The 12,738-nt window shown below is 40.5% G+C and overlaps 1 protein-coding gene across 1 annotated transcript in view; it reads right to left on the bottom strand.

The window, feature by feature from the left end:
• The window catches only part of TEK (TEK receptor tyrosine kinase), a 62,694-nt gene extending 54,711 nt beyond the window's left edge, over window positions 1–7,983 (bottom strand). The window contains exon 1 of the mRNA XM_026672282.2: window positions 7,606–7,983. Coding sequence (XP_026528067.2) covers window positions 7,606–7,678 — 73 coding nt within the window. The 5' untranslated portion in view covers window positions 7,679–7,983. The remainder of the gene's footprint in view (window positions 1–7,605) is intronic.
• Between the last annotated feature and the right edge of the window lie 4,755 nt (window positions 7,984–12,738).

Here is a 12,738-nt window from a genome sequence, read left to right on the forward strand (position 1 = left end):
ACTGCAATGTACAATGTTTTTCTGAAAACTGGAGCTTAATTCCAATTTCTGGCAAAAACCTCCCCATAGCGAACAATAGAATAGAATAGAATAGAATAGAATAGAATAGAATAGAATAGAATAGAATAGAATAGAATAGAATAGAATAACAGAGTTGGAAGGGATCTTGGAGGCCTTCTAGTCCAACCCACTGCTTAGGCAGGAAACCCTATACCATTTCAGACAAATGGTTATCCAATTTCTTCTTTAAAACTTCCAGTGTTAGAGCATTTACAACTTCTGGAAGCAAGTTGTTCCACTGATTAATTATTCTAACTGTCAGGAAATTTCTCCTTAGTTCTAGGTTACTTCACTTCACTAAATAGGTTCATTTTATTTAGCAACTCCCACAAAAAAATGTCATAAAATCGTATCAGATCACGTGGTGATCTGCTTTACGACTGTCACAACTACATGGGACTCAATTATGGCTGTAACTTGAGGATTCCCTCTACTTCTCTCCCGCACCCACTTTCTGGCCCCCCAAACTAGTTAGGGTCCCTTCTGAGGTGCTGGCTATGCCCACATTCCTGCTATGGGCTAAGGCTAGGCTGTCTTTCATCAGTCCATTCAGTTCTCTTGGCTGTGACTCATTGTCCTGCTCCCAAGGTCAGACAACATACCATTGCAGTTGGGCAGTTGGTTCTGAAAGAACCCCGAGGCCAGCAGATCATAGATATGAACTAGTGACGTGGAGAGAATCAGGAGTGAGCAACTGGGAGCAAGCAAGCTCCATCTTTAATGAGTACCACAATGATGGTTGTGCTGGCAGCAGGCTGATGGCCCCTTGAAGTCTTTGAGTCAGCAAACTAGTGTCAGGGTAGGCAAAACAATGCACCCTTCAAAGTAACGACCACAGATATGGCCGCACAAAAACTCCTTGTCAGCAGAAGTACAACAATTCACAGTGGGGAGGATCCACTCGCAACCCTCTAAAGTGGCCAACAGGAAATGGGCAGATCCCAATTTCTGAGCAGAACGCCAACCTCATCAACAATGAAGTATCCAAGATCACATCCATGGAAAAAAATTGTCAGGAAGACAGGGGGGGAAAATGTCCTACTTTGAAAGTAGAACAGCTAAGGAAACTTCAGACTGTCTCAGTTGTGGGCTGGAATTATGAAGAAGGCAGAAACATGTCATATGAAAACAATTATTGGGGCATGTTCATCCTGTAATTACGTAGATGTGAAGATGAGCTCATAGTTTTTCAGATAAAATTTTTCTTAGTGCAAGGAGTATGCAGCAAAACAAGTCAAATGGATTAATTTGTCTTCATCAGATGGCTGACGAAAATGAAGACACAAAGCCAGAGCAAAATGCAAGATATTTGCCCTCTGACCTGAAGAACAAAACAGCACATCATCCGTTCCAAGTACAGTGACTTACTGGACCGGCAGCTAATTTCAACATTGAGGATGAGAAAACATCTTTCAGTTTTCTTCTTGCTCAAAGATTTACTGAAAGCAATGGTTTAAAATGGACTGAGAAATTTAGCTAATATATTGACTTTTGGAAAATGCAGGATAGTTCTAGAACTGGCAGATATACTTTTTCAAAATGTTCATATATATAGAAATTAATATCTATAGACTGCTAGTACCATAGAATCTCCAACCCCAATAAAATACTTAAGTGATACCACATAGGTTGCAGGACATGGATAGTTTTTGTCTTTCAGGATCTGACTGTTGCCTACCAACCTAGGACTACCAGCACAGATCCAGACAAGCAACAGATTGTAGCAAAACGTTTTTAAGCTAAATCAGGATTTTTTTTTTCCTACTGTATCTGCATCTGAACGGCAACAAACCTTGCTCACCAATGATCTCTTAAAAATGGCGGGATCTGTTGGTATCTGCCCTTGTGTATATAGCAAGACCCTGTGGTGGCTTTTTTTTTTTTTTTGCCCAGTTAAATTGCCATTTTTATTCCAGGGAACAATCCTTGAAGGAAGCAATTGCAAAGAGACATGTAAGCAGGAAACAGAATTCTTAGAAAATTTAGCACAATTGGACATCAACTTAACAAAGGTCAGGATAATCTCTAGAAGAATATGTCACAGCAAGTAGCAATTTGTACACTGCCGTCAGAAATAATCCTCCCTCCCTCCTTTCCCTTCCCTCCCCTTCCCATAAGACCAATACACTTGTATGTATCTGATGAAGTGATGACTGTGATTCAGAAAATTGTATGAAATTTTTTAAAATGCTACAGGGGTTTTTGTTTTGTTTCTAAAGACTAGCACAGCAACCTCTCCCAGTTTAGGATCTTGCTTTTGGGAGTATATTTCTGACTTGCCCCAGTTAATTGAAAACTGTAGCCAAAGGTGGTTTGTTCTTCTTTAGAATTAGAGAGAAAGGTTTTGTTGTCGTTATGCAGCTCTTATAGGAGCAGCCTGCCTTCCTAGTAGAATTATTCTTGCTTTCTATCATTTCATCTCTTGGTACCTGGTTTCAGGCCAGCCATAATCCTGCAAGATTCAGCAGTTCATCTGCATTTAAATGACAAAGGCCACACCTTTGATAAAAGTCTACATTTTGGACAGAGAGGATTGCTGATTTGAAAGAGAGGTGGAAGAGCCCATCTATGTCAAAATTGAACAGCCCTCTCTTAACAGAGGGGAAGGGATACAACATTATCTATCTCCAGCCTACAACACAATCCTTTCAACAGTTCCAAGAAGGCTCCACACCCATTTGCACCACTCAGGTGAGACTGATGACACTAATATATCTCCAGGTGGCCTCAACAACTCCCTAAAAGAATGCAAAGGACCAGCTGTCTGCAAGGGATATAAATTCTTCCATTCCCCACCATCCAGTTAGAGTTGAAGAAGCTTCTTGGATGAGAAGAGAAATGTCTTCAAAGAAAAACCAGAAAGGCCAGTTGCCCCTTGAAAAAGCACCTTTGGGAAGATCATCCCAAGCTTCTTTGATAAAATATTTGATAAAACATGATAGGTGGGATTTAAGAAATGAAAGGTTGAGAATCTCTGTTCTAAACCATGTAGTAGGAAGAGACCTCCAGAATCTCCGTTATGGGTAGAAATTGCTGCAGCTGTGGGATTGTTGTTGACCTGAAATTGGGTCCTGACAGATGGAATGATATGAATAATTCTACTAGGAAGTGGGAAAAATCTGCAAATAACAAAGGCATTTCTACCTAGGCTTCAAACTGCTTTGTGAGAAATAGGGAGGTGAAAACAATGGTTTGGTGGAAATAAAGCTATTATTTATCAAGCTATTATGATTATGATTATTAACTCTCATTATGTTGAAATCAGGGCAAATGACAGCTCTCTACGCATTTCTGCTGTCTTATCAATCTCAGCTTTAGAATGTAAGTGTAGCAGTTGTCACAGGAATGACTTCATCATTACTTACAGGCCCTATTCAAGTCACACATTTGATCTTATAAAGCTCTACATCAGGGCTGTCAAACTTGCTGTTCACGTTGGCCACGCGCTGGCCACGCCCTGCCCGTTTTAGCGAAGGGGGGAAACGTCTCGGTACATCACATGACAACGCCTTGACAAAGGCGAGTTTGATACCCCTGCTCTACATGACTTGGTATCTGCACAATCTCTCCTTTCCAGACTCAACTCATCCTGCAAATGTCATCTCAAAGAGAACTGCTGAGGTGTAGGAGACCATACCTTGTTCCCTTTGGGTAAGACTGTACAAACTATACACCCATCTGCCCTATTTATTTTGATCGGTTGGATTGTGATTTTTGCTACGTGTTGTCAATGGTTCTATTGTGGTTGCATTGCAAGACTTCCCCTTAGTCTTTGAAAGCAGGGGGGTGGGGGCATAAAAATTTAGAAACAATTAATAAATTCGCAGTGCTGTATAGAGACAAAGCCACTAAAATACTACTGATTAGAGAACGGGCTTACATTTGGTTTGCTTACTGACCGTTACATTAACGGACACCTTTATCCCAGTTTTAATAGCACTTTTTTTTTTTAGTAGTGTACATTTTATGATAAAAAGGGGGAAAAAAACACATTTCTTTCTGTGTCCCCTTGGCATGCATCTTCTGGAGAGGTGGGGTAGTTGGCAGCAAACGTGGCCTCGCAGGTCACACGAGGAAAAAAGGAGGCGAGAAACATTTAATGCTTTTGGCAGTAAAACCCAGAGGCCTGTTCTCCACCTTGGGTGGAGTGATTTTTGCCCTCCTAAGCAGCAACACCCACAACAAACCTCACCCCCTTCCTTCCCCCTCCCACCTCACTTGGGGCGAGGCTAAGCCACTTTTTAAAGCCTGCCAATGAGCAATCACTCTTAATACCTTCCCCGTTTCTGGGGGGAATGTCAATACGGCTTTCCTGGACTCCGCCTGTTGTATCTAGAGGAAGGCGTGTTCGCATTGTCTTCCCCGCTTGCCCCAGGAAACATGATATCACACTTGAACAAAAGCGGGAAAGCTGTCAGATCTATTGAGATGGGTGTGACCATCCCCAATACACACCTAAAGCAGGCAAAGCCAGGGGGGTCAGCAGCTCTTTCGTAGGCGAGGATAAATATGCATCGCCTGATTCACAAGGAAGATTTTAGTCCTGCAGAATTAGTATCCAGGACAACAGTCACCGTCAGGAATACAGGAGTCCTCGCTTTACAATACTGCATTTAGTGACGGTTCCAAACAGCACTGAAAAAAGTGACTTCAGACCGTTTTTCACACTTATGACCGTTGCAGCATCGCCACAGTCATGGGTTCAAAATTCAGGTGCTTGGCAACGGGTTCATATTTATTGCCGATTGCCGTGTTCCTGGGTCATGTGATCCCCTTTTGCGACCTTCTAACAAGTAAAGTCCATGGGGAGAGCCGGATTCACTTCACAGCCACGTGACTAACTTAATAACGGCAGTGATTCACTCATCAACTGGCGTAAGAAAGGTCGTAAAATGGGACAAAACACTCTTAACAAATGTCTTGCTTAGCAACACAAATGATGGGCTCAGTTGTGGTTGTAAATCCAAAATACCTAGTGGGAAGACAAATGGATAATGGACCAGCAAGAATGGAATTTTCATTTTTCATTTAATATAAAAATAGTATACTATGAATGTTCAATGTGGAAAAATGTTTTTTACATCCATTCATCCTTCTTTTAAAGAAATCAGAACAGTATGATAGTATGCATCCTTCCCCCTTCCTCCCCTCCTCCCTAATTTTGAAAAATAAAGTTGAGGATAAAAAAATAATTTGTTCAAAGTCATAGAATTTTCCCTGGACTTAAACCCATCTCTCTCTCTCCCTCCTCCCTCCCTCCCTCCCTCCTCTCTCTCTCTCTCTTTCCCCCGCCCTCCCTCTCTTTCCCCTCTCTCCCTCCCTCTTTCCCCTCCCTCCCTCCCCCTCTCTCTTTCCCCCTCTCTCCCTCCCTCCCTCCCTCCCTCTCTCTCTCTCTTTCCTCCTTCCTCCCTCCCTCCTCTCTCTTTCCCCCTCCCTCCCTCCCTTTCTCTCTCTTTCCCCTCCCTCCCTCCCTCTCTCTCTCTTTCCCCTCCCTCCCTCCCTCCCTCTCTCTTCCCCCCCTCTCCCTCCCTCTTTCCCCCTCCCTCCTCCCCCTCTCTCTTTCCCCCTCCCTCCCTCCCTCCCTCCCTCTCTCTCTTTCCTCCTTCCTCCCTCCCTCTCTCTCTCTTTCCCCCTCCCTCCCTCCCTTTCTCTCTCTTTCCCCCTCCCTCTCTCTCTTTCCCCCTCCCTCCCTCCCTCTCTCTCTTTCTCCCTCCCTCCCTCCCTCTCTCTTTCCCCCTCTCTCCCTCCCTGTTTCCCCCTCCCTCCCTCCCCTCTCTCTTTCCCCCTCCCTCCCTCCCTCTCTGTCTCTCTTTCCTCCCCCTCCCTCCCTCCCTCTCTCTTTCCCCTCCCTCTCCCCTCCCCCTCTCTCTCTCTTTCTCCCTCCCTCCCTCTCTCTCTCCCTCCCTCCCTCCCTCCCTCTCTCTCTCTCTCTCTCTTCCTAAAATTCTGCGCTTTGCATGCTGCATACAAACTCTCAAAAATGTATTCCCTTACTTTTGTACTTGTCTCTATTTATAAATATAATGGAACATGCAGTAACGATTGAATGCTATTTTCTGCTTATTGACGGCAAGCCCTCCTTAAAAACATTCAGTTGTGATTTTAGAAGTAAAACTAACAAAGAAATTTATAGTCTCTCTTTCTTTTTCTCAGTGTAGATTAACAATTGACCAGGAATTGCCATATAAGAAAGGACAGAGCTCTTTGGATACCAGCTTTTCCTTCCCCTCTGCTAAACTGTCTGCTACAATTTAAAGTGAAAATGCTACACAGTTAAGCCTAAAGATATTCGTGGAATTAAAGAAGTTAATTTTGTCTCATGTAGATAGTGGCACACACGTTTTTAAAAAAACCTTAATATTGGAATAGAAAGAGAATCAATATTTGTCGGCTGAGTGACTGAATCATGTTTTTATTTCACCAGATATAGATTGTTTAGTACTTTATTTATTTAATTTATGTTCCACCTTTCTTCAGGGGTTCCTAAAGGATAAAGTATTTCCAGAGTGAATGAACTTAATTATGCACCTTGATAATCTTTAACACTTTTAACTTTTTCTTTCTAATAATTTTTGGACCAAAACATAGAAATATAAGTGCTTTTTAAAAAAAAACAGACTGACAAGTGTAAACAGTACCAACGATACATAAGATTTTGAGATATTTTGGACAAAATTCTTTCTACTTCTTTTTTCATTTCATCCTTACAATCACCTTCAAAAATAGGTGGTTACTATTCTAATAGTTATAAAAGGAGGTGTAATGAGGAAACTGTGTAGAGACCTGAAGAATCTCAACCCATGTCACTTACATAGTAGATGTTTCATATTTATTTGTTTAACTATGTGCTTTTTTTTCTCTTCAATTCCTACCATTTTTTGCTTGCAACATTACATTTTCTAGGAAAATGAAAGCAAGCTGGTCAGAGATAAGCTACTCAATGAACAATGCTTGGGATATAGTCATTAATTAAAGGCAGGAGGAGAAGAAAAGAATTAAAAAACATATGACTATCACAATGAAAATGGGAAATGACTCTAATTTGAGTTTAGCATGAATTCTAATTCTAAGAAATGTTATACAGCTGCTGGTCAACATGTAAATAAAGGAAGCTACCGTAATTTTGTCATCAATGCATATTTGTGCAGGTCTTGGTTTCCACAGAACTAAAGTACCGATATCATAATCAAAAGAAAGAGACAGCATCAAACCACTAATAGCACAACTTTTCAACTGTTTAAACTGTGTCCAGAAATAAAATACAAACATTCCACATATTGGTCAGACAATTATTTGTTAGAACAAATCTTACTAAAAGTAAATCTAAACATCCGACTTGTAAACATTTGTCTCCAACAATCTTCTTTTAAATTACTGACAAACATCCCAATGATCAAAAGACAATATGGCCAATGAAGAATATGCTTTTTAGCGTCACGTATCAAGTTAAGTGAATAGAGAATTGGAGAACAACTTTAATGCAAGGATTTTGAGCTCTTCATTATAAAATTGCAAAGAACTAAAAAAAAAAAAAAAACCTCGTACCTGAAAGCATAAGGCTGAATCCACAGAAAAGAAGAAGTGCTAAAAATGTCCACGCTTTTCCAAGTATATCCATCCAGTTTATACTTTAGTTCATGAAATACCAGAGGTCCTTTCAGTGGGATAAACCTCAGTCTTCACTCTTTCTTCGCATCGCACAGCAAACTTGCTTACCAGGGAGCAACAGATTCACTGAAATACTGGGGTGGACTAGAGCAAGCTCTTAGCTGTCTCAGCAATGGGAGTTTTAAGTTCCTTTTTCCTGTTTCCTCTTGTAGATTAGGATGGGGAAAGCAGGATCTTAAAGTCATTCTTCATCAGCAGGATTTGTGAGGTTGTCTGAGCTCCGTCTATTACATCTAAAAACTTTACTTCTCCTGTAGGGAGGGAGGGGGAATGTGTTGTAAGCTCTCCCTCCCCAGGTCATGGCCAGTGCTGTCAGAAACAATAGAACATCCTCCGGGAGGGAGAATTATGAAAATAACAAACCCCTCCACCTAGACATGGTATGTGAAAATGTGCTACTCCACCTCCTCTTCCATCTCACCCTCTGCTAATTATTCCCAGGGTTCCTGTTTGGAATAAAACATTTTTGAATTCTTGATTTACCTGGAAGTACATAGCTAGTCCTTGAATTTTCAGGAAACACCCCCACTCCCCCCCATTCTACACCATCCTTCGTCAGGGGATGGAATCACCCTGGTCCCCATTCCTGGCCAAATTCTGTAGAGGGTGAGAATCGATAGTTCTCAACAGCTCCATCCATCTCCTTGCATCGCTAGGGTTAGAGATGCAAGGAGTTCAGTGGTTTTCCACCAAACTGGAAGAAGAAATCCATATAATTTGCTAAGCCTTATTTTTTTTTAAGTACAACACAACTGTCTATGGAAATTTTCAGTCATCCAGGTCATGGTTATCCCAAAGGTGCTTTTTTCAAGAGGCAACTGGAGTTTCAGGTTTTTCTTTGAAGATGTTTCACTTTTCATCCAAGAAGCTTCTTCAGCTCAGACTGAACCACCATCCAGTCAGAGCTGAAGAAGCTTCTTGGATGAAAAGTGAAACATCTTCAAAGAAAAACCTGAAACTCCAGTTGCCTCTTGAAAAAAGCACCTTTGGGACCACACAATTGTTGGGTTTACATCAATACCAAATGCTTTGCATTATCATGGCGTAGTACAGGATGAGAGCCCAGGATTGATATACGGCACTAAACTATGTTTTGATTACAGTTTATTGAACAAACTATTGTGGTTCCATTCATCTACAATACTAAGTTACAAATCACCATGCACCACGTTGAGTCAAACCCAAATACAGGAAGTCCTTGCCTTATGACCATAATTGAGTCCAAAATTTCTGTTGCTAAGTGAGACAGTTGTTAAGTGACTTTTGCTCCATTGGTAAGTTGTTAAGTGAATCACTGCAGTTGTTGAGTGAATCTGGCCTCCCTATTGACTTTGCCTGTCAGAAAGCTGCAAAAGGTGATCACATGACCCCAGGACATTCCAACCGTCATAAATAGGAGCCAGTTGCCAAGTATCTAAATTTTGATCCTGTGACCATGCAAAGGTCATAAAGTATAAAAACAGTCATAAATCACGTTTTTTCCAGTGCCATTGTAACTTTGAAAGATCACTAAACGAGCTGTTCTAAGTCAAGGACTACTTGTAAAACATTAGATAGAGAACATATGTAGCCTGGGATTGAACTTTGTAGTCCTTGGTGCTCTCTGAGCTTGGTTTTTTGCTTTCATATGCTTCATAAACCACCTAGACAACATCATAAGTGCTGATTATGTTACCTAGTGAGCTGATGATATTACCTAGTTTGGTAACAAAATGTCTGCAAGCAAACAAGCAAACTCAGAGAGCACCAAGGATTCCACAAAACACATCCGAAGCAGAAAGTGAAGTCAGTATGCATTAGAGGCCTTTGGATGATAGGAAGTCATGACTCTTTTCAAGAATGAGAAGAACAAAGACATGAAACAGCAGTCTTCTGCATAATTTACCTGCATGTACACTTCACTGAAGCCAATGGGAGTTGGGTAGATGTGCATATAATTCTGGTCTGAGTGTGCACCTCAAAGGTTGCAGTTGCAAAGCAAATCATATGAGGAAAGCCTGTAGCAAAACATATATTAAAAATTACATGGAAGTTGGTTTACTCATTGTGGAATTTATTGTACTAGTTGGCTTGTTTATTCATGCCAAAATAAATATCCTGACTTTCTAAGTAAAGGCCATCTTGAAGAAACATACAACACATTAAAATAAAATGAACATACAAAGCAAAATGACTATATTACCAAACTGACCAAATTATAATTAATTAGGAAGTGTAGTTACTATAGAAGATCAATCAGACTATAAACAAACAAACAAACAAACAAACAATATGATTGTTGATATGATTGGCTTTTTAAAAGATGTGTAAAACAAAGCTGGATTCCATGGCTGATACTCTTTGAAATTTGGAGCCCCTCCAAACTTTGCCTTAAGCGTGGCTTCAGCTAATCATCCTTGATGGACTTCCTGATGATGCAGCCTTTCTTTCATTCTCCCTAGAGGAGTTTAGAGGTCATTTTGACGAAGGAATGCAAGATTGGTTACATAAGCATTCAGGCTAGCTCTGAAATATAGAAGATCAAAAAAAATAAAAAATCTCAAGGTGGACCTGCCTTGAATCTCTTATCCCAAAGAGAATCAAGGCAGGTCAATCTTGAGTTTCTTTCTGGTCTCTTCCTCTCTTTCAGAGGAGAGAGAGAAAAGCTCTGTCAAGCTCTCAAGATTCATTATTATACCTTGCAACAATAAGTATGAGTTCCAGGAGACCTTGTGGAGTCTTTTTCCTGAGCTGGCTTATCTTGAAGGGAGGGACATCTCCATTCTACAGCTGAGGCTGCCTAATCCAGCTTTTGCCTTGATACTTAAAGTTTCTCATATTAAAAATGGGAGGACTCCACTTGGTGGCCTTGTTACTGGACTAGGTAAGAACACAGCTGTTGAGGCAGAACCCATGGTGTTCGTACTTTTGTGTTGATTCCTGAATCAGAAGAAAGCAAATTTAAATTGCTGTCTGGGTGAGTCTTCTGCCCTTGATGGAAATGGGTTACAGAGTAAAAGAAGTTGAGCTCAGAAACAAAGTTTTTAATAAAAAAAAAAGTTTTTAATAAAGAGGTGCTGGTTTCTCAATTGATCTGGCCTCAAGCTGTTTAAGGACAGTACCTTATTGTTGTTCAAAATAATTATCAAATAATGAATAGTAGAATAGTAGTTCCAATACAACACTTCTTTCGATACAACACTTCTTCCCAGATCCCAGGTTCTGTTGTGTTAAATGAGAGAACTGTGTATGCCATTTGATGTGTCTTGAACCTGCAACAGAGCTATTATAACTGCTGTAAAAAATTAAAATCTGTGGTCCACTTGATATTACTCCTAACATTCATTGACCATGTTGGCTGGGCTAATGGAGTCATATTTAGCAGCATAGTTTAAGTCTCCAACTTCTATCTATATGCAGCTTTGGGTCTTTTGTTGATGGAAATTGTCTGAATGCAATCCTGTGGGAAACAGTTTGGAAGATCTCTCTTCCAATTGGAATGTAGGAAAATGTATTTATTCACTTTCTTTATTTCTATAGTGAAAATTCCTGAAGGCGCTGAGTGGCTAACAATCCTAACCATCAGAAATATTAAAATAAAAACCTCTCAAAAACAATAGATCCACACATAAAATAAACATAACAATCAGCAGTATCAAAATTATACCAAAAAAATAATACAAAATACAAAAGCATGAAGTCCATTAGATCCAAATCTTAGGCCCATCTATTTGCAGATCATAATTGCCCCTCTGAAACCCAAGAGAAAAGAATGAATCTGATCGCTTATAGAGGGAATTCTAGACTATGGTGGTGAGGATTGAAAATGGCTTCCAAGATCCCACAAGATGCCATTCTCATATGGAAGGGACTTAGGTTTAATTAATTAATTAATTAATTAATTAAGTAAGTAAGTAAGCAACAGGGTACCACAAGATTCTGTCTTAGGCCCAGTACTCTTCAATATCTTGTAAATATCCAACAACGTGAAATTTAATATGGAGAACAGCAAGGTTTTACACCTGGGCAGGAAAAACCAAAGGTACAAGTACAGATTAGGCGAAACCTGGATCAAAAACAGTAACTGTGAGAGGAACCTTGAAGTCCTAGTAGACAATCACTTAAACATGAGCCAGCAGTGTGCGGCAGCAACCAAAAAAGCTAATACAATCTTTTTTTTTGTATCAATAGAGGCATGGAATCAAAATCATTATAAAGCAGTGCTTTATAAATCTTTAGTAAGTCCACACATGGAATGCTGCATCTAGTTTTGGTCACCAGATTGCAAAAAAGATGTTGAGACTTTGGAAAAAGTGCAAAGACCAGCTAAGACGATTAAAGGCCTGGAGACAAAAACATAAAGAATGGTTGGAGGAATTGGGTATGGCCAATCTAGAGAAAAAAAAGACTAGGGGTGACATGATAGCAGTATTCCAATATATGAGGGGTTGCCACAAAGAAGAGGGGTGGTGGTGTCAATTTATTTACCAAAGTACCAGAAGGCAAGGCAAGAAACAATGGATGGAAACTAATCAAGGACAGAAGCAACCTGGAATTAAGGCGAAACTTCCTAATGGTGAGAACAATTCACAAGCAAAACCAGCTTGCCTTCAGAAGTTGTAGGTGCTTCATCACTGGAGGTTTTTAAGAAAAGAGTGGACAGCTATCTGTCTGAAATGATACAGGGTCTCCTGTTTGACCTGGGGGTTGGACTAGAAGACCTCTAAGGTCCCTTCCAGCAATATTCTGACTGATTGATGCTCACCTGCCCAGAGAAACAGAGGAGGTAATTTCATTGTGGAAGAGGCTGGGAGGTAAAAGATAACACCCAGTTAATCTTTCAGGTACAATGGCACTGAAAAAAAGTGACTCACATAAATCCTCGCACTTACATAAGTCCTCACACTTTTCATCATTGCAGCATCCCCACAGTCACTTGGTCAAAATTTGGGTGCTTGGCAACGGGCATATATTTACGATGGCTGCAGGGTCCTGGAGTCATGTGATCACCATTTCTGACCTTCCCAGCCA

Source organism: Notechis scutatus, chromosome 2 (genome assembly GCF_049901735.1).
Source record: "Notechis scutatus isolate UNSWTSFEM ecotype Mainland chromosome 2, rNotScu1.2, whole genome shotgun sequence".
In the NCBI taxonomy this organism is placed as follows: Eukaryota; Metazoa; Chordata; class Lepidosauria; order Squamata; family Elapidae; genus Notechis; species Notechis scutatus.